Source organism: Phacochoerus africanus, chromosome 8 (genome assembly GCF_016906955.1).
Source record: "Phacochoerus africanus isolate WHEZ1 chromosome 8, ROS_Pafr_v1, whole genome shotgun sequence".
Classification (NCBI taxonomy): Eukaryota; Metazoa; Chordata; class Mammalia; order Artiodactyla; family Suidae; genus Phacochoerus; species Phacochoerus africanus.
Window position 1 is genome coordinate 18,657,542 of NC_062551.1, and position 22,102 is coordinate 18,679,643.

At 45.6% G+C, this 22,102-nt stretch overlaps 1 protein-coding gene and 1 long non-coding RNA gene across 4 annotated transcripts; one reads left to right on the forward strand and one right to left on the reverse strand.

The window, feature by feature from the left end:
• Positions 1-689: 689 nt before the first annotated feature.
• Positions 690-9,711, reverse strand: LOC125132452 (uncharacterized). Its single transcript, XR_007136253.1, has 3 exons — positions 9,617-9,711; positions 1,474-2,124; positions 690-1,003 (listed from the first exon to the last, which is right to left on the reverse strand). It is a non-coding gene; the product is annotated as an uncharacterized LOC125132452 (long non-coding RNA).
• HERPUD1 (homocysteine inducible ER protein with ubiquitin like domain 1) lies at positions 9,010-20,821 on the forward strand. 3 transcript variants are annotated; one of them, XM_047789690.1, is made up of 9 exons: positions 9,388-9,522; positions 9,792-10,092; positions 12,459-12,536; positions 12,624-12,698; positions 13,695-13,825; positions 16,544-16,666; positions 17,227-17,577; positions 18,609-18,714; positions 19,500-20,821. In XM_047789690.1, the coding sequence occupies exons 2-9, from the start codon at positions 10,090-10,092 to the stop codon at positions 19,662-19,664; spliced, it is 1,032 nt and encodes a 343-aa protein (XP_047645646.1). In that variant the 5' UTR covers positions 9,388-9,522; positions 9,792-10,089; the 3' UTR covers positions 19,665-20,821. The 3 variants fall into 3 exon arrangements, with proteins under 3 accessions (XP_047645643.1, XP_047645645.1, XP_047645646.1); XM_047789687.1 differs by lacking the exon at positions 9,792-10,092 and having other exon boundaries at positions 9,010-9,522; XM_047789689.1 differs by lacking the exon at positions 9,792-10,092 and having other exon boundaries at positions 9,260-9,522; positions 12,627-12,698.
• Positions 20,822-22,102: the final 1,281 nt, after the last annotated feature.

Genomic DNA, 22,102 nt, shown 5'->3' on the forward strand with positions numbered 1-22,102 from the left:
GGGAGGAAGGGCTGCCTTCCAATGGGAGATGTCCAAGGGTCCTGGCGGGGGGAAAGTCAGGGTTGGTTAATGTGAGGAGGTTTGGGGAATTGGGGCAAGGTGCAGGGGGAGGGGGGCAGTGTTGTTCACAAAGAGCCAGACCCACAGATAAACTCCTGCTGGCCTGAGGAATTGATGTAGGCCTAGGGAGAGAAAGCCTGAGTGGACCAGGTCAGAGCTAAGAGGCTAGAGCAATGAGTGGAAAAGTTTGTCATGGGCTGATAAAGACACAAGGAGAAGCCCAAGGTTGAATGGAAGGCCTGAGCAGGAAAATTAAATTCATGGAGGAGGTTAATAAGTCTCACCATTTTAACAAGAATATTGGAGTTCCTGTTGTGGTGCAGTGGAAACGAATCTGACTAGAAACCATGAGGTTGCGGATTCAAACCCTGGCCTCACTCAGTGGGTTAAGGATCCGGCGTTGCCGTGAGCTGTGGTGTAGGCCAGCAGCTACAGCTCCAACTTGACGCCTAGCCTGGGAACTTCTATATGCCTCAGGGGTGGCCCCAAAAAGCCAAAAAGCCAAAAAAAAAAAAAAAAAGAATATTGCTGTAGCAAATTCTGTAGTCTTACGCATCTTCCAGTCTGAAACCCGCTTGGGGAAACTGAGGGTTTTGCAAGAGAAAAAAGATACTAACACACAATCGAAATTATACTTACAATATTCTAATTCTGCTTAGAACAGTCTGTGTTTATAAAAAGGCATTATAAAATTTAAGGTAAATAAACATGGATTTTTTCTTTTCCTTTAAGTAACGTGCAGAACTGCCATCAGAATTTAGAAGAGGGCTGGCCCGGTGGCTGTGATGGGGAAATGTGGGCTTTTGAGGTTTCCTGGGCCTCGGAGGTCAGCCACGATCCCGGCTGAGATGCAGGCCTGGCGGGCAGGGCTCGCCGTGTGGTGTTCACTGTGGAGCCAAACCCAAGCAGCAAGGATGAGCCATAAGCCTGGAGCTGGCTGCACCTGCAAAATAGAGCAAAGCCAAGCCAAGCATTTACTCTGTGAGAGGTTATTGAATCAGGCAGACATCCCCCACTCATCTACCCCATCCTTTTGGGAGTAATCATAAGGATTTTTGTTGTCTGACGGCAGTTGTTTTTTTTGGGTTCCTCGCTCTATTGGAGGCAAGGCTGCAAAGTAGCATTCAGCAGCACAGAGAAAACCAAGAACGTTTAAAAAGATTTTTTTAAATTCATGTTATAGAAGCATTATTTACAACAGCCAAAACATGGAAGCAACCTAAATGTCCATCAACAGATGAGTGGATAAAGGAGGTGTGTGTGTGTGTGTGTGTGTGTGTGTGTGTGTGTGTGTGTATCTACATATGGAGTTCCCATGCCAGGGATCAGATCCAAGCCGCAGTGGCGACCTATGCCACAGCTGTGGCAATGCTGGATTCTTAACTCACCATGCTACCGGGCGGGGGATCAAACCTGTGTTCCGGTGCAGAGGCGCTGCAGAGACCACCTCCGATCCATTGCGCCACAACAGGAACTTCCCCTTGGCAGTCTTGTCTGGCCACACCCCTCGGTGTTTCCCACTCACGAGATAGTGGGGTTATTGCTGAAACGCAGCTTCTCTTCACCAGTGCCACACGGAAATGTGGAGATAGTTTTGGGCAATGGAGGAAAAAAATAGCTTTATAGCTTTGCCAGGCAAAGGAGGCCACAGCAGGCTCATGCCCTACAGACTCTGCTCTTCTCTGGGAGAGACCAGGAAGTGGTTTTATAGTGTGGGGAGTGGAAAACAGGGCCACAGATAAGGAGCAGGGTAGATACAAACTTTCATTCTTCAAAGCTGGTGTTTAGTGGCCCTGGTTCTGGTGGTTGGTCCTAGTACTTTCTGGAATGAAGAATGCTTCACCAAAGTGGTTAACATCTTCCCTTTGGGGGGGGCTGAGTTCTGCAGAAGAGCTCAAAGATATTCCGTGTATCCTTGAGCAGAAACCAGGACCCTGCCCCCCGGGCTGCACTGTTGTGTCTTGACTGTTCCTCCTGGGTCTCTGCATTCCCCCTCCTTCCCTGATGAGCAACTCTTTGAACCTTCCCTTTGGAACTTTGGTCATGGAGGCTGAAGCCTATTCTCTAAAAAAAAAAAAAAAAGAAATGGGTAACACAGAAAGGCTTGTACCCTCTGGGAGCCCCCCCTCCCCCAGGGCCCTGCTCAGTTTCAGGGTTCTCAAAACCAAATAAGTCTTCATTCTCTTTGATTACAAAAATGTCGGTAACATGGGCTTTTTTAAAAAGACGGGCATCAGGAAGTAACCAGGAAGTGGTTGTCACACTCAAAGACTGAGCTTCCCAGTTCGAGATACCTCCTTTCTTTGTTGAACAAAAGCACATCCCAATCCCTGGCCACATTGTTTGGGAGGATTTGCTGTGAGGGCTACTTCTGGTGAGGAAAGAAAGCTACTTGCAGCTTAGCGTGGGCATGAGAGTTGCCATGGGATGGATTTCATGAGTACAAAACAGGATGTCCATTTCCTGGCCTAAAGAAGATGGTTTGTGTGGGGGGCCCGATTAGGGTTTTCAGAAATGACCATAAAAGGCAAGATGTCTGGCTGGAGCTTGAATTATTTCGGGAGAATCTCTAGAAACCAAATAAAAACAAGAGTTCCAAGAACAATGTACGGAAGTCCAGTGGGCCTGAGACACCAGATTGTTTGAAATAAAATACATGCACCGTCAGTGATCTTTTGCCTGCTCAGGTTCCGCACAGGCTCCTTCTAGACCTTCACGGGTCCGACTGTAAAATAAGACAGGTCTCAGCTCCTTCCCTCTCCCCTTCTCAGAGATGAAGGATGAATTAGGTCACAGCAGAGACCTAGCACCAAAGAGGTGCTACTACCATCAAGTTTTAAAATTTCCATAGTCTTTTTCTCCCACATTTCCAGAAATCTCATTGAAGAATACGGATTTTGGAGTTCCTGTTGTGGCTCACCGGCTTACAAACTCGACTAGTATTCATGAGGATGCAGGTTTGATACCTGGCCTCACTCAGTGGGTTAAAGATCTGGTGTTGCTGTGAAGTGGGGTGTAGTTCTCAGATGCAGCTCTGATTCGACCCCTAGCCTGGTAACTTCCGTATACTGCAGGTGCAGCCTAAAAAGCAAAAAAAAAAAAAAACAAAAAAACAAAAAAAGGCATTCCCTTGAGCTCACTATTTCTCTTTGCCCGATCCACCTGAATTTCTATTTTTGAAAGGCACAAAAGAATATGTATTGTGGGAGTTCCCATCACGGTGCAGTGGTTAACGAATCCAACTAGGAACCATGAGGTTGCGGGTTCGATCCCTGGCCTCGTTCAGTGGGTTAAGGATCCGGCGTTGCCGTGAGCTGTGGTGTAGGTTGAAGACGTGGCTCGGATCCTGCGTTGCTGTGGCTGCAGCATAGGCCAGCGGCTATGGCTCCGATTCGACCCCTAGCCTGGGAACCTCCATATGCCATGGGAAGCGGCCCTAGAAAAGGCAAAAAAGACAAAAAAAAAAAGTATGTGTTGTGTGATTTCATTTCTATGAACTTCTAGAACAGATATGACCAAACTGGAGTGACAAAAAGCAGGACAGTGATGCCTGGGACCAGGAGTGATGGAGATGAGCAGGCTGACTAGGAAGGAGGGCCAGGGAACTCTCTGGAATGATAGGAACATATCTGGAATAACAGGGATTCACACAGGTGACTATAACTATAGAAACTCTGAACTGCATACTTAAGACCCGTGTATTTTACTGTATGTAAATTACACCTCAGTACCAGTTAATACAAAAATTAAAATTTCAGGAGTTCCCATTGTGGCTTGGGAGGCTAAGAGCTCGACATAATGTCTGTGAAGATGTGAGTTCGATCCCTGGCCTCGCACTCAGTGGATTAAGGATCCAGGGTGGCCATGAGCTGTGATATAGGTCACAGATGTGGCTTGGATCCGGCATTGCTGTGGCTGTGGCATAGGCCAGCAGTCGCAGCTCTGATTCAACCCCCTACCCCGGGAACTTCCATATCCCCCAGGTGTGGCCTTAAAAAGAAAAAAAAAATGAAAATTTCAGTTATTAGCTCTGTGACCATATATACAAGTGCCTCGGTTAAATGCCCTGTGCCTCAGTTTCCCCAGCTGTAAGATAGCAATGATAAAAACATTCTAGGAGTTCCCTGGTGGCCTAGTGGTTAAGGATTCAGTGTTGTCACTGATGTGGCTCAGGTTCAATTCCTGGCCCAGGAACTTCTACATGCCATGGAAATGAAGCACTGCGTCCGGCAGGTGGTAAGCACTGCCTGCCTCTCAGCCCCACCCCATGTTACAATTATCTCTATTCATGCACCTATCTTTGTTCTTAAGCCTCTTTCCTTCCTGCTTTATTTCTGCAATGTATTCCCCCACCCTCATTTTTTTCACATTTCCTTTTTTGCTCTAGCCTAGTGCTGATCTACACCTCCTCTTGAGTGAAGCACTCAGATCTCCCCGCCCCAAGTCTCTCCCCCTCAAACCCAGCCTTCCTAAGGATGTGGTTCATACTGATCTGATCACATCTTTCTACGGCCCCAAAACCTTTCTGCCCACAAAAGCAAGCCAACTCTCTAGGGTGAGATTGTGCAGTCTTCCCTGGGCTGATTCCAGGAATTCTTTCCTGTCATAGGTCTCACTGACTTCATTATTATCACTTTAAGATAAACTCTGGGGAGTTCCTTTTATGGCTCAGCAATAATGAACCCAACTGGGATCCATGAGGATGTGGGTTCGATCCCTGGCCTCTCTCAGCAGAGTAAGGATCCGGCATTGCCGTGAGCTGTGGTGTAGGTTGCAGATGCGGCTCAGATCCCGCATGGCTGTGGCTGTGGTGTAGACTGGCAGCTGCAGCTCTGATTCGACCACTAGCCTAGAAACTTCCAGATGCCATGGATGCGGCCCTAAAAAGCAAAATAAATAAATAAGTAAATAAATGAAATGAAATAAAATAAAATAAACTCTGTACTATTGCCACACTTGACCAGTGGTTTCCAAACCTGGCGCTTGAATCAGTACCACTTTAGATGCCTCGGGTCCCATTTGGGACGCCTGATGTGGGACCAGCCAGCCAACCTACTGTTTTCCTGTTTAATTGAGGGTAAAATGTACAGGTGGTGAAAGGAACATCTCTTAAGGACACAGCTAAGATCCACACTGAAAATCACCTCTGTCTAACTCACACCCTGCCAAGACAGAATATTTCACCACCCCAGAAATGTCCCTCACGCCCACTGGTACATTGGTGAAAGTTTAACTTTTCTGCATTTTCTGATCGCTGAGTGTGAATATTCCCACTCTGGCCCATTTCAAGCGGTCAGGATACATGCCACTGAGAGTGGAGTCAGGAGGAGAGGGTCCCCTTGGGTTTCTGTGACCCAGCACCAGCTGACTTCAGCACAGCTTTGCCATGACCCTTCCAAGTCAGTCTCGGCCAGCCCATCCCCAGGCAACTCGCATCTCTTCTCCATCGCCGTTTTGCTTATTCTAGAGTTTTATGTGAATGAAATCATATCGTATGTACTCCTCTTGTCTGGTTCTTTCACTCAGCACAGTTTTGAAATCATCCACGTTGCTACATGTGTATGGTAGATGGTTTCTTTTTATTGCCAAATAGTTTTCCTTCGTGTGGATATACCGTAGTGTTTATCTGGCCTCCTGGTGATGGACATAACTGTTCCTGGCGATTCATGTGGTGAATTGTTGCAAGACATGTTTCCTTGTGCCTGCCTGTTTGTGAGCCGGCCCCACGTTGGGCGCCACTTGCCGGGACCAGCTCAGCAGGATGGAGCTGGAGAACGGGTGCTGTGGAACTTAAGGAAAAATAGTTAACATAAAACAAGACACAGAGACATTTATCTTAAGTAAAGGTGGGAGCCGGGGAACTCAAGGTCTCAGGGACCAAGAGCGCCCTGCCTCAAGAAACCACACGGCTTTTATTGTGAGATCAAGTGAGGAGTGGCTATGGGTGGATGATACAGGGTTTGTTTACTATATATAAGTTCTTTTACTATTTAAAAAGCCACTTAGGTGGTAAAGGGTTAAGCTCTTACTCTGACCTCTAGGCACATAACAGTTCTTAAGCTTAAGTCACTTATGCCTTTAGGTCTTTGTTCTTAAACTTAAGTCATTTACCAGCACTGTGACTCTTTTTCAAAGCAGGAAGATGGGATAAAGTAAGTCAAGAAGATGGGATAAAGTAAAGAAGGACAAGATGGAGTTTTCAAGGAAACATGTCTTGCAACAGTGAATAAAGCTGCCATCAACATTTTTGTGCTGGGGGGGTCCCGTTGTGGCTCAGTGAGTTGAGAACCTGCTAATGTCCATGAGGTTGGGGGTTCAATCCCTGGCCTTGCTCAGTGGGTTAAGGATCTGGCATTGCTGCAAGATGTGGCTCGGATCTGCCGTGGCTGTGGCAGCTGTGGCGGAGGCCTGTAGCAGTAACCCAGGAACTTCCATATGCTGCAGGTGCGGCCTTACAAAGGAAAAAAGCATTCCTGTGCAAGTCTTTAATTTCTTTTGGGTAAATCCCTATGAGTGTAATAACTGGGTCATAGGTTAGGTGTGTCTTTATGAAAACTGCCAGGCCGATTTCCACAGGGGCTATACAATTTTATACTCCTACCAGCCATGTATGCCAGTTCCGATTGCTCCATATCTCTGCTAATACTTAGTGTTGTAAGAACCTTCACTTTGAAAAAAGAGTTCCTTAGGGGACTCTGTCTTCAGCTAGGCTCTGGAACCTCTGGGCTGGACTTGTTGCAGTTGCCTAAAATTTTTTTTTTTTTTTTGTCTTTTTACGGCCACTCCCGAGGCATATGGAGGTCCCCAGGCTAGGGGTCTAATCAGAGCTACAGCTGCCAGCCTACGCCATAGCCACAGCAACGCCAGATCCGAGCCCCGTCTGCAACCTACACCACAGCTCATGGCAACGCCAGATCCTTAACCCACTGAGCGAGGCCAGGGATCGGATCCCAGTGCTCATGGCCATTTTTGTCAGATTCTTAACCCGCTGAGCCACAACAGAAACTCCTAGACACTATTATTCTTGATATTTTACAGATGAGGACATTTAGGTACAGAGAGGGTGAGTAACTTGCCTGAGGTCACACAGCTCATAAATGGCACAGCTGGGTTTGAAATAGGCAGTCTGGTTCTGGACCCATCAGCTGAACCACTGAACTATACTTGCTCATACAAATTGTGTACACAAGTCCCTATTAGATTTAGTCAATAATTGCTGCCCTTATCATTTTTATTCAAATCCCACTCATCTTTCAAAGTTAAGCTCAAATTCCACCTCTTCCATCCAGTTTTCTGTCTCCCCTCTTCTCCACCTGCCTCTGTAACCCCTCAATGTAATCATGAATCATTCAGAGATGTATGAGATTTTGGATTGTCTTTTTTTCCGTTTTTGCCCTGTCTTATCACACTGATTATATTCGTAAGGTCACTGAGAATAGGGTCATTCCATGTTTCTCTTTCTGTTCCTAGCATTTAATGTTTTCATAAATTCCTGAATTTAACGTTTTTATAAATACAGTTGGCCCTCCACATCTGCGGGTTCCACACCCACCAATTCAACCAACTGAAGATGGAAAATGTTCCGAAGAAAAAAAAATTCCAGAAAGTTCCAAAAGGCAAAACTTAAAATTGCCTCGCGCTGGCAACTATTTACATAGCATTTACATGGTATTTATAATTCTTTACATTGTATTAGGTATTATAAATAAGCTAGAGATGATTTAAAGTATATGGGAGGGTGTACATTGGTTATATGCAAGTATTATGCCATTTTATATAAGGGACTTGAGAAGCTGAGGATTGGGGTAATGGGGGGGGGGGCGTGTCCTGGACCCAATCCCTTGTTCTATAGGCAGAACAATAAAAGTCCTTTAAAAGGAGCTAGTTCATTGATTACTCAAGAGGGAATCACAGAAATTGGATTGCCTTTTCCCTAGGGAAAATCACACCCCTTTAATTTCTTACTATTGAGTGAAAATGGATGTGCTGTTTTAAGGACTTAATGCTTGTCGCTGCAGGCTACAGGAAACCATGATATATGGCATATATCTGAGTTCCCAGTGAAGCTGTTTTCTCCTGTCTGGCTGCCTCCTCTAAGGCCTTCCACTTGTCTTACCTGGCCTCATAACCATCAGAAGGAATCAACCCTGCCTGACACCTTGATCTCAGACTTAGCCTCTAGAGCTTTGAGACAATACAGTTCTATAGTTTTTAACCACCCAGTTTGTCTTAATAGACCCACCAACCAGACCAAGTTCCTCCTGACACACCTGGCAAAACAGACGTCCCAGCAGGATTGGAACAAATGGGGCAGCACAATGTCAGTTTTGTATGTCAAGACCTTTTTTTTCCTACAGATGGAGAGTGTCTGCATCAGGGAGGCCTTTGTGGTCACATTTTTAGGACACTGAGAACCCTGCTTGCCTTGTCTCAGCCCCAAATTCAAGGAAGCATGTGTTAGTATTCTATGACGGGAGGCCCTTTTCTAGCATCTCTCAGCATAAGCTGGATTGTGGCCTGTTGGCCCCCCATTAGGGTGATGTCCCCACACTTGGGGATGTAACGTTCAAGTCTGAGGCCACAGATGAATGGCCAACATCAGTTCGGATGCCTGCATTCTCAACCCCAGGAAGACTCGCCCTGTATTTTCCTCGCCCTTCTAAAACGCACCAGGAGTGCCCTTCCAGGTGGGCTCACAAATAGCATCACCCCAGCGGTTCTTTGAGGCGGGAGTCAGGGGTTGGGGAAGGCCTGCCCCCGGGGGGCGGACCTGACCTCGCCCGCCACCCAGGGAAGGCAAGAGTAAGTGGGGCTGGGGTCAAAAGGGCGGGGGTGCTGCTTTGTGAGGAAACAATTTGCAGAGGCTGCCAGACAGGGGTCTGCAGGGTCGGCCCGCCCCAAAGCGCCTTGACCAACCCGAGCCAAGGAGCAAGACCGTATCCTCAGGGCCGAGGCGCCCACGCGGGCCGCTCGCACCCCAGAATGGCCAGCGAACACAGACTCTGGGGCTGCAGCAGCAACTCTGGGTGACGCCACCGCGGCAGGTTGCATCAGCCCTCACCCACGTGCTTCGCCCGCCCTTCCGCTCACGGAGCCGGGCGCCGATTGGGCCACGTTGGGGCAGGGGCCTCCGCCTCAGCCAATGGGCGGCAGCCACAGAGCGTTCTGTCGGCGGAGCCGGGGCGCGGGGTCCCTATAAAAGGTAGCCGAGGTGGGGGCGCGCGCCCCAAAGACGCAAACCGTCGTTGCGGCGGTTGTGGGCTGCTGCGAAATCGTCTGCCTGGCATCCGGGAGTGTCGCCGAGCCCACAGCGCCGCCAACATGGAGCCGGAACCCGAGCCCGTCACGCTCCTGGTGAAGAGCCCCAACCAGCGCCATCGCGACTTGGAGCTGAGCGGCGACCGCAGCTGGAGCGTGGGCCGCCTCAAGGCCCATCTGAGCCGCGTCTACCCCGAGCGCCCGGTGAGAGGGGGGCCCCCGACTCCCGCTGCCAGCGCCCGGGCTGTCCACCTCGCGGCCCCTAAGGGTGCCGTGTCCCCCTCCCCTTTGCCTTTACCTCCTTTCGCCGGCCTTCCCCCGACGGCCGGTGCTCCCTAGGTCTGCTCTCCCCGACCTGTGGTCTCCCTCTTCCTGGCCCCCGTCCTAGCCCAGTGGCTGTCACTTCCTCGTTCCAGGCCGCCATCGCTCCGCCTTCCTGACTGGCTGCCTTCCCCTGTCGCCTCGCCTCCTAGGTCCCCAAGGCCTCACACTCCTGCCATAACTGTCCAGACCCCTTCGCTGCACCCTAGATCTGGCGTCCAGCCGTCTCCCGACCACTGATACAGCCCTTTGACCTTGAGCAAGTCATTTCACCCTCCAAGCCTCAGTTTCCCCAAAACGTCAGGGTGACGAGGTGTGCTCCTCGTTAGGACTGCGCCCAATGAAGACGAATGAGAAAACATAAAGGCTGTGAAATGAGTTCTCTGAATATAGCCCCTCGTTGCGGAGAGGAGAGGGCAGTTGCCAACGCCAGCCAGTGGCCAGAGAAACATGGTGGGCACCGGGCAGTGTGTACTTAAGGTCCCACACCCAGGAGCAAGACGTGGCTCTTTCCCTCCCAGTCCGTCTTCCGCCCTGGGCCCCTCCCTGTGAGCTGGACTCCACAGCCTTTGCTTCTTTAGTCCCGGGGGAGAGTGGTGCACTTTCTGGTAAAGAGTGATTCGGAAGGGAAATAGGTGGAAGGAATCTCCTGAGTCTGGATTTTAAGACTGGGGTCCCTCAATTACAGAGATTTCCTCGCTTTGTTTTGGTTGACAAGTCTGTCAATATCACCCTTAGCGCCGCCCTCCCCCCGTTCCCACCACGTGATGGAGGCTCTGAGCTGGACCTTCCTGTATTTACTTCCTACTCTAATATTATGTAAGCCTCAGCAGTGTGCTTCACCACCCACAAATGTAATTCTCCATCAAACAGGAGAGGGCATCAGGGCTGGAGACGATTGTGAAATCGTTCCTTTTTTTGAAGAGTTGCAACGTGTCGCAGCTCATGGGTCAAATTGTTTTCGTTTCTCATTGTAGAGGATGTGGAAGTGAGTTTGCTGTCAGAGTCGTTCTTTTGAAATGTGCTTATTTATTTAATAAGCTCCCATTCCTTTAGCATTCGCCTTGGCACTGTAATTTCACCGTGGCTGCCTCCAAGAAACCAGGTGGCAGTGCTGCTGTGAGAATGGCTATCAGGTACACAAATTGGTGAAGCAGGTGTAGCGTTTAGTTGCGTCATTTGGTGAAAGGCAGTGCTTTGGATGAGAGCGTTCCTTCAGGACTTCCTGGGGTGAGGAGCATGGCTCTTAGGAAGTTTGAAGACCCACAGTTGTAAATAAAAGGGTCTCAGATATGTAAATTTGGGTTCAAAAATTATGGCTGGAGCATACTCATCATTTGCTTTCTCATGTGAGAAGCCTTTATCACAGTTGTTTACGTAGTTGTTTTTTTTTTTTTTTTTTTCAAATCAACCTTCCCAGTAAAGACGCAGAGTTTTTTACTTTGCGTATTTAATAGGCCTCAAGTCACAGGCACCTGTGGTTACCAAGCCTTTTCTAGTGTGAAACTCTATAATACAATGCAGGACCCCACCTATACAGTAACACTTTACAAGTCCATGTGTATAGCATTTGCTTATAAAGTTCAATTGGTGAGAACACTGGTGAACACAATATCCAGAATATTTCTGTAGTTTGGCATAAAATCGTGATTCATGCAGCTAAATAGATGCTGTTATTTTGTTTTAAACAGCTTTATAGTCTCAGGCTGCTTGGCAGGAGCACCTTTATTCCACATTTTGCATAATTGGTTTTTCTGGCAGGAGTGGGTTGACAAGTTGGTAGTGAGCTCCAGGGTACTGACTTCGGGGTACATCATTTTGAAGTCATTATTTTTAAGTCTATTTTGGTAAGAGAATTAAAAATGGATTTTAAAAATGAGATTTGTGTACAAACGTGTGGCCCCACTGTGGTTTTAAAATCACTGGAATGGAGAAGAGGGTTTAGAATCCTGACTCTGTAGCAGCAGATGGCTTTGGACAAGTGAATTTTAGACTTTCCCCCCTTAGAATAGGCACACGAAACCTCACAGGGTTGTCATGTGGCGCGTTACCACACACCATCTCCTCTATAGCTGCGTTCGTACGTTGGGAAAAGTTTCTTTGAAGACTTACGTTTAGAATTGCTTCATGTTATCTTGGGACAATGCTAGGTGGTTTTAGAGAGGGCTGACCTTGGAACTTTGAGTTTACTCTGAGACCAAACAAAGTTTTGAAGTTCATAGCTGTAGGACCCCCCACATTTGTGACTTTAGTGGCAGAAAGCAGTTTCCCTGGGAGTTAAGGAGTCAAGTAGGTTACCATTCTAAATTTGTTTGCATGTTGGAGATCGGTTTAAAGTTCATGCAGATAAATAGATGCTATTATTTTGGAGCTCCCGTGTGGCTCTTCAGGTTAAGGACCTGACACTGTCTCTGTGAGGATGAGGGTTTGATCCCTGGCCTCCCTGAGTGGGTTAAGGATCCAGGGTTTCCTCAAGCTACTGTAGGATGCAGATGCAGCTTGGGTCAGGTGTGGCTGTGGTGTAGGCTGGCAGCTGCAGCTCTGATTCGACCCCTAGCCTGGAAACTTCCGTATGCCACAGGTGCGGCCATAAAAATAAAATATTTTTGAAATAAAAGGTTTGTATATGGGGCCTTTGAAAAAATGTCTTCCTCTAATGCTGGGGGGAAAAAAACCCAAACATGTAAATAAAAATATGAAAATATAAAAATATAATAAAAATATAATATTAAAATATTAATATAAAACAGTTTCTTCTGTGCTTTGGAACTTTCGGGGGCTACATGCTGACCAGTGCCTCTCTTTCTTTCCATGCTAAGCGTCCAGAGGACCAGAGGTTAATTTATTCCGGGAAGCTGTTGTTGGATCACCAGTGTCTCAGGGACTTGCTTCCCAAGGTATCACTTAATATGTTAACTGCTGAATATTTGTAAGTACTCCCTAGGCGGATTTCCGACCCTAAAGTACCTCCTCATTACTTTCAGCAGGAAAAACGACATGTTTTGCATCTGGTGTGCAGTGTGAAGAGTCCTTCAAAAATACCAGAAGCTAGCACAAAGGTGTGTCTGCTTTTTTATGATTATAGTAATCTGTGTCGTTCAGACTCTCAAGGTAGAAGTAAAGGAAGTTGGATAAAACTCTTAAGTAAGCTTTTTGTCATGAAATATTTTGTCTCTTCCCCAGCGAGAATCAGGAATAGGAAACTGTTACCAGTACAAGTGACAGTTTCTCCTCTGCCTGGGAATAGTAGCAGACTCTTCGTTGGGGTTGTAATGGAAGAGGGGAGTTCAGCATTGCAGCCTCTTCTGGGATGGTGTTTGACTGAACAGTAGCTGTGTATCCAGATCACTGAACTAGCAAAGCGCTCATGAATATTGCACATAATAAATAGCTTCCAAGGAACCGTTAATTTTTATAAAGAGTAAAGAAGTGAACATACTTCATTTAGAAATTGTCATTGTGACCGATTAGATAGGAAGAGGCTACAGTCTTTATCAGGTGACCTCTAAAGGCATACTTATGGTACATGGTCAAAATCCTTCCTTTTTCACACAGTATTGGTTTAAATACATAGTACTGATATTCTGAGGTGGTGATACACTCTAAATTTGCATCACAGCTATATATCCTGAACATCTGAAACATAGCATAAGAAATTCTTTAAGTTGCTGGCTGGGTTGTATTTATAAATCTTATTGGTCAAATTTAATCTTTTGATAATAAATTTAATGCCATGAGATATTTTGAGCATTAATGGGAAACTTTCTCACCAAGGAACTTCATTGGAAGATTTTAGTGAAACTACAGTATAGCTACTCTAGGGAAAAAATAATGGATTTAAAAAAATTTTTTATTGTTATTATTTTTTTAGTATTGTTACTGCCTTGAGCAAGTTTCAGAGTATTCTTTGTGTAACATTGTATCTATTTGATTTCGTCAAGTTTAGAGGTTGAGGTGGGGAATATAAGCCATTCACAGCAGCAGAAGCCTTGTAGCTTGATTTCAGGCAGTTGCGTCAGGCCTTTTGTTCTCCTGTTCATGTTACATTTATTTAGGTTGCTGAATCCAGAGAACAGCCCGCCGGTCTTAATCAGGGACCGTCTCCTGGGGATTCCTCAAGTGATGGTTTAAGGCAAAGGGAGGTTGTTCGGAACCCTTCTCCCTCTGGATGGGAGAACATCTCCAGGTGAGTGTTAGAGCGAAGAGCCAGCTCTGTATAACATCAGTGAATGTGCCTCATTTTTATCAACTGAAGAATAAGGTGTGTTTATGCCTTACAGTTACGGAATGTTAAAGTGTACGGAATTTTGCTTTGTAAGGGCTTCATTTTTAAGAACTCTTCTATATTTAATTATTCTTAATGCATAGCCTCTTAGGAACACCTAAACAGGGGAGAAGGGAGTTCCCTGGTGGTCTAGTGGTTAGGACTCGGTGCTTTCACCACTGTGGCCCAGGTTCAATCCTTGGTCTGGGAGCTGAGATCCCACGTTAAGCCACTGCACGCCGTACCCAAAAATAAAAAGCAGAGATGCACATATGAAAAATACGAGCATTTCTGCTCCTGCGTGGGCGTGCTTCACACTGCTGACCTCGTGTAGGGAATTAGCACTGCTGCGGAGAAATAGCTGTCATCAGCTCTGTACAGCTGCTCTGCCCAGTGGCTTTGCACTTCGTCTCCAGTAACAGTGGGTGACAAGAGGTGTAGGGTTGTTAGAGAAATGGTCTACCAAGGCTTGCATTGGCAGTGCTAGGAGAAAAGATCCTCTCTTTAGAGCAGTTAGAGCTTTTCCTTAGCCCAAAAGCCAGAAGTGACCAAACGCTGTGGTGATTGGATTTCGTAGCTCTTGAAATAACTACTAGGAAAGATCCTATGGGAAAAAAATAATTGATTAACTACAAGTTGAAACTCCATTACTCCCCACGTGTGCTGCCCTCCCTTTCCTAGTAGCTCTTAAGACTTGATGTAATAGCTCAGGTGTTTGAGGAATGCAGAGTTGTGTTTTTCCTTCATGGAGATAACAGGTACACCCAAAAGTAAAAGGAACTGTGTGATGAATCTCCATATAATGATCGATGTTTTGCTATACTGTTCATCTGCTTCCCCTTTTCTTCCTGAAGTGTTTAAAAGTAATTCCCAGCCATTATATTGGTTCACTCCTACATACTTCAGGACCTACCTCTAAAAACGTGTAGTTGTACATCTGCAGTACCATCATCAAACCCAGCAAAAGCACTTGGTCACTCATTTTCATGCACTGGATCTTTTTTAAATGATCAAAAACAGCATCATACTAAGACCTACTTGTATTAGAATACCATTTTAGAAGTACTCTGTGTATGGAATTTGGTTAAAATACTGTCAGCATGTAAGTTGGATAATTGAATTCATTATTGAATAGAAACTTGTAAAACTCCTCCCCTTTTTCTGGCAATAGGATTTGAGAATTGATGCCCACAGATGACTATGTGAATTTCACCATAATAAAACTTGATTTCATCTGACAAATATTTATTGAACAGCCAGTGTGCATATGTGTGTATATACATATAAATATATATATACATACATATTTCTTTCTTTCTTTCTTTCTTTTTTTTTTTTTTTTGGCTGCGCCTGTGGTACGCAGAAGTTCCCAAGCCAGGGATCAAACGCAAGACGCAGCAGTGACAATGCTGAGTCCTTAAGTGCTAGGCCACCAGGGAACTCCCAGCATATGTGATTTTTTTTAAGGGTATGAGTTGACTGGCATCGATACCCACACAGCCACCTCTTGATCTTTCTGCAGCTGTCAGTTTGAATTTCGTGAGGTGATGCCAGAGGAGTCCACTCTGTAGGGCTCACAAAGCCAGAGGTGACTGCTACACACACCCTGTCCTGGGCTGTGCTGAATGATAGAAACATGAGTTTGGCATCAAACAAACAGGTCTCAAATCTAGCCCTACTACTTGGTAGGTCAGAGACCTTGTGCGGAACCTTTGTCTTCCCTAGGCCGCACTCAGGTGCCCCTCTGTAAGATGACAGGGACTGCTCCCTCCCCATAAGGTTGTTGGGGATCCAGGGAGATAACAGCCTGGCAGCCTGTATAAGGCACAAGTGGTCAGTAAGCATGCATGGTTGATGCCACACAGAACTCTGCCACTATAGTGTTCAGATCTGGGGGTGAGAGAGAAACGAGAATTGGGAGGAGGGGAGATTTCCAGAAAAGGCTTTGGGAGAGATGTGACTTGTTAGAGCTGCTCCCTAAAGGATGACTAGTGCGGTTTAGACCTTCAGTGAGACTTAGCAAGTCCAAAATAAGGGTGGGATGAAGTTCCCGTCACGGCTCAGTGGTTAACGAATCCGACTAGGAACCATGAGGTTGCAGGTTCAATCCCTGGCCTTGCTCAGTGGGTTAAGGATCTGGTGTTGCCATGAGCTGTGGTGTAGGTTGCAGATGCGGCTCGGATCCCGAGTTGCTGTGACTCTGGTGTGGGCCAGCGGCTACAGCTCCAATTCAACCCCTAGCTTGGGAACCTTCCTATGCCGCAGGAGCGGCCCTAGTAAAAGCAGAGACAAAAAATAAATAAATAAATAAATAAGGGTGGGAATCCACTTAGCCTGAAAAGGTCTAGTTTGTTGTATGTCATGGTGATGATCTGATGAGAACCCAGTGCTGGGCAAGGATCCAGACCATGGTAGGAACAGCTTCTGTCAGTGCTTCTGTACCTGTGTCACACAGGTGCGTCACACAGTAATCTGCAGGTAACTGTCGGAAAGTTCCATCTTCTGTCTCTGTTTTGAACTCCCTATTGTAATTTAAACTTAGTTTTCAAAAAAAAAAAAAATAAACTTAGTTTTCATTTATCCATACTAAACTCAGAAGAAGCGTTTTTTTTTTGGTTTTTTTTTTTTAATCTTTCATAGGTCAGACGCTGCCCAGCTGGCATTCCAAGGCCTGGGGCCTGGTTTCTCAGGCTACACAACGTACGGATGGCTGCAGCTCTCCTGGTTCCAGCAGATGTATGCACGGCAGTACTACATGCAGTAGTGAGTCTCTCCCCAACATGCTGAGTGTGGCCAGGGCTCCCGGGAAGTCGGAAGCTCCCATCCATGTAACTTATAAAGCTAGGAATGGAGGGATGAGTCTATTTTCATCAGTATCTGCAGGGTTCTGGTCTATCTGCTATTATGGGTGGAATAGGGTGTAAATGATAACTACTAATTTGTGTATTTAGGCAGGAGTGTTTGTGTCAGATACATAGTTTGATGACTTTATTTAGACTATGTTATTTTCAATTAATGTTTCAGGAAAATGTTTTCAATTAATGTTTTTGTGAAAATTTTAATTTGTTACTGCACCATGTTATATGGTGGCCTTGATGTTTAATTCCAGAGGAAATTTTGCTTCTTTAAAGAGCAAAAAAGGCCTTTATAGATAAGATTATTAGTGAAGAAGTTCTTCCCAAAATCAAAGAAAAATCAAGTTTTTTAATGTACCTACTTATAATTTTTAATAGTGAAAGATCCCTCCATAAATGAGGTTATGAGAACCCAAATTCACAGTGCTTTGCTCTCAACAGTATCTGCCTCTGTCATTTTTATTCTAGTTTAGCAGCCACTGCTGCGTCAGGGGCTTTCGTCCCCTCTCCAAGTGCACAAGAGATACCTGTGGTCTCTGCACCCGCTCCAGCCCCTATCCACAACCAGTTTCCAGCTGAAAACCAGCCAGCCAATCAGAATGCTGCTCCTCAAGTGGTGGTTAATCCTGGGGCCAATCAGAATTTGCGGATGAATGCACAAGGTGGCCCTATTGTGGAAGAAGATGATGAGATAAATCGAGATTGGTTGGATTGGACCTATTCAGCAGCTACATTTTCTGTTTTTCTCTGTATCCTCTACTTCTACTCTTCCCTGAGCAGATTCCTCATGGTCATGGGGGCCACCATTGTTATGTACCTGTAAGCACATTATTTTGCTTTCTTTTTTTCCCTGTACTACAAAGAAAATTACTACAAATTACACTACATGGTGACTCAAACCAAATATAGATTTTCCTCTTTTTTGAGTAGTCTCAGTCATTATTTAAGAAGATGTATTGAAATAGCCTGTCATTCTAGCACTTTTGATGGGAAGAATTGATGACTTGGTTGTGCATTGCGGAAAGTACCGTTAATTTTTTGTTAGTACAGGTACAACATTTTCTTCTTTGCCTCAAGCTAGGGGACCTGCCAGGCTCATGAACCACAGTAAAACAACCATACTGAGGCATGGACAGGAAAATTGTATTTATTTGTGTTGAATGAGAACGTATTTTATCTTTTATCAAACTATAGCTGTCTTTCAGGAAAACTGACAAGTCTTTCCCCTATAAGAAAACTGGATTTTTATTTTGGTTTTTAAAAATTGTAAGAGACTATTTAAAATAATACATTAAATATTTATATCCAGTATTAATCATTGTTAATATTTTATCATATGTGCTTCAAGCCTTAGATTTAATTGGATTTTCCAGATAAAACTTTTAGTTATTTGTTTACATTCTGTAGTCTCTAGAATCATGTAATTAGGTGACCAAATTTAGGTCTTCGTATGTTATTATATATATTATAATCCCAGCTCTGTGTGTGTGTGTGTGTGTATTTCCCCTCTTTGCTCGGGTTTTCACGTGTGAGGTTTAGTTCAGATGAACAGGTACATATTGAGCGTATACTGTGTGCCAGATGCTATTTATGTTACTGGGCACATGGTGATGAATAAAACATAGTTTCCATGGTGACTGTCGAGAACCTAACAGGCCCGTGAGAAAGTCTAGGAGCTGGTGTGGTGGAATGTCTCTGCAGACAGGCCTGGCTGGGAGCTTCTGATCAGAGGCTGCTCTGATTAGAGGAGGGGAGCCGGGCGACCTCCTCTCATTGAGAGGACCCTTAAATGCTTGAGTGAATTTCATTCCGGCCTACGCTAAGATGGCGTTTATGTGCTTCCTTTGAAGGCATCACGTTGGGTGGTTTCCGTTTCGACAGAGGCCAGTTCAGAACCTGCCCAACGACGGTCCTCCTCAGGAAGCTGTGAACCAGGACCCCAACAATAACTTCCAGGTGAGAAGCCTCCAGTGAGCGTGGCGGGAGACGCCAGGCTCTCGAAACCTTCCTCTTTAGATCCCTTGTGGTCTTAAGAGCACTAGCTGTTCTTAAAGCGTTATGTCATAAAATGTGTTAGGTATTTTTGTCATGTGGTCATTTGCATTTTGGCATATATAAATAACGGTTTTTTAAAACTCTCTGTTTTGAGTGTTTCATGCTCAGTAACAATGTGTTACATACCATGGAAACCGCCAGTGGATAGTTACTCTGATGAAGCATTTGGAACATAAGCATCCCTCACTTACAGAACAGATTTCCTGGAAGAAAACACACAGAAATAGAATTTTTATAAGGCAGTTTAATGCATCAGCCTCAAGGATATTCATTTTAACATAAAGCATCACCCTAGATTCTGTTTTTAGAATCCTCTGTTTTATTTTTAGGTTTGTTATTTTGTTTTTGTTTTTTTTTAACTTGGTACACTGCCAGAATCAGAGAAATATCCACATTTAGTGACATGGCTAATTGAATTACCAGTTTAATAACAGTGGAAGCTCTAGTTACTTCATTTGTTCTGATACTTGCTGCCAGGAATATTGAGAAGCCTGAGAACATCCCAGCACCGTTGTGGTGTGGAGGCCTGAGAAGGATTCCCTCCAGCCAGGACATCATTCCCTGGGCTCCTGCCTGGCTGGCTTGGCGTTTGGGACAAGGGGCCAGGGAGTCACTGCCCTTTCCTCTCATTACTGCGTGCCCTTCATGGCCCTAATCGTCTTCTCGTTGTGTTTCATTGCTTATAGGAAGGCCCCGATCCTGAAATCGAAGACCCCAACCACCTCCCTCCAGACAGGGATGTACTGGATGAAGAGCAGACCAGCCCCTCGTTCATGAGCACAGCCTGGCTTGTCTTCAAGACGTTCTTCGCCTCTCTTCTTCCAGAAGGCCCCCCAGCCATAGCAAACTGATGGTGTTTGCTCTCTGGCTGCCAGAGGCTTTGACAGGCGTGGACTGGATCAGTTGACTACAGCTCAATTTCCTTACCTGGATGTGGTAATGGCACAGAATTAGTTAAAAAAAATCAAAGAGGATGATCTGCTTTTGTGATTGAGCAAAAGCAGGAGGACATGAAGCCGTGATACAGATTGATGAACAAAAAATGCCTAGGGCTTTTCATGTCTTTATTGTGAAGAGCTTTAATATCTATCTGTTGTAGTTTAATAGACATAAAGTAGAAAGCATTAGTGTCACCTGTTCATGCCTGAGGAACCTTTCCAGATGTGTGTGTCTGCATGTGTGTTTGTACATAGATGACATAGAGGCAGAAATGGTTCTGCTGGTACGATTTGATTCCTGTTGGAATGTTTAAATTACACTAAGTGTACTACTTTATATAATCAATGAATTGCTAGACGTGTTTTAGCAGGACTTTTCTAGGAAAGACTTATGTATAATTGCTTTTTAAAATGCAGTGCTTGACTTTAAACCAAGGGGAGCTGTGCAGAGGTGGAAACCTTTGCTGGGTTTTCTGTTCAATAAAGTTTTACTATGAATGACCCTGGCAGAGACTCCTGTCATCTCAGCAGTTTGCTCTGTGTCCATTGTCACTGGATGATCAACAGTTGAGTTGCTGACTTTTGAGTAAACTGGATATTTTGCTTCTTATATAAAAGGACTGTTAGTACTGATGAAGAAGGTAAGGCCGCAAAAGTTTAAAGTGACTAAGATAATACTTGTGTTTGCCCCCTATTTCCTGATTTAAACAGTGCTGGCTTATGTAGTGACCCATTAGAGTTAAATCAGGGGCATTAAGTACCTTTGACCTGCTCAAATGTCATGCTTTTGTAAGCTGAGCTTACTTTTGGACTTTAATCCTTCCTTGAAGTATTATTTTTGAGGCTAATCCTAAAAGCAAAGTTCTGTTATGTGTATTTTCATGTGAATGGTGTCATAGGTAGGCCGCTGAAGGCCTGGGAACATAGTTTTCGGCCAAGTACATCAGCTTCTTGTGTCATGGTCGTGATCATTTAAATGAAATGTGACTGGAAACATCATTGACATCAAATAAAAATTCCCTGAACACTTCATACCCAGATGCTGGGTAAATACAAAGCTGTTTCATGTATGGTTGTGCGTACGTGTGTGTTTTTTAAGCTGAGCCCGTGCCGTAGCCGTGACGACGCCAGAACCTTAACCTGCCAGCCACCAGCGGAACTGCCTGTGTGGCTGTGCTTTGAAAAGCCAGCTGATAACTATGTAAGGAGTAAAAGGAGTTTGAAATAATGCTGAACCTCCAGAACAGAGCAATGATCAGAAGGCGGTGGTTATTGACAAGTGTGGTTATTGACAAGTTACGAAGGCCGTATTTGCTTGAAGGAAGAGGTGACTTGAGACTGGAGGTGGGGAAGTGGGCGATGGAAGAGTGTGAGGAGCTTCACAGCCGAAGCAGGAGCGCAGAGATGAGACTGCCCTCCTGCCATGGATTCGAGTTCCATGGGTTCCAGCTTGGCCACTGACGACAGGGGTCCAGAGTTGAGACGAAGGCTGCCTCTGAAAGTTCTGGGTGGAAAAGCCTGTTGTTTTCCAGAGCAGGGACATCAGCATTTGAAAGAGGGCCCTGGAGCCCCAGGCAGCTGGCAGTGCCCAGCTGGCTCCTTTGTGTGTGTGTGTGTGTGTGTGTGTGTGTGGGAGTGGGGCCTTGCTCCCTGTGGTGTCCAGTTGCGTCGGTTCAACTCCAGATTCCACAGGCCCAAAATAGTTCTGGGAAGGTGCTCCTGAGAACAGCTGACAAGGGTTCAGATGGTTCCAAGCCCCACCAGGACATAGGGGAGGGGACCTTCAGGCAGGAGCCAAGGTTTAAGACACTTGGGGGACATGGTAGAAATATCAGTCCACAGCAGTTACTAAGTGCAGTGGAAGGATACACTGTTAATACTTAGAAAATTACTGGCTTAGGTGTCTGGTATTGAGTAGCAATTAAATAGCTAAAAGCAAAAAGCTCCCACATGTTAGCTCAGGCCATAGCAGCTTTTTATTGTTTTAAAATTTTTAATTAAAAACAAATTTTTTGGTAGAAGACAAAGTTGCCTTTAATGAGTCTGGGCGTCTGGGGAGATGGGGGACTCTGCAGCCAGCAGAAACCACCTCAGAAGATTCTGGTTGGCCATGAGGTGGGAGCAAGGCTGGCATAGCCAGTATCTGAGAAGGCGGCTGGTGGCTGAAGGTGAGTGAGGGCGGTGGAGTGGGAGAAGGGATCCAGATGGGGGGGGCAGATCATATAGTGCCTTCGAATCCATCATAGAAAAGCGGGTTCTAGTCAAAAGTGGGATCCACTCGAGGTGTCATAAGGGAGGGAACAATATGGATCAAGGAGCTGCAGGAGTTCCAGGAAGGGAGAAGGGAGGAG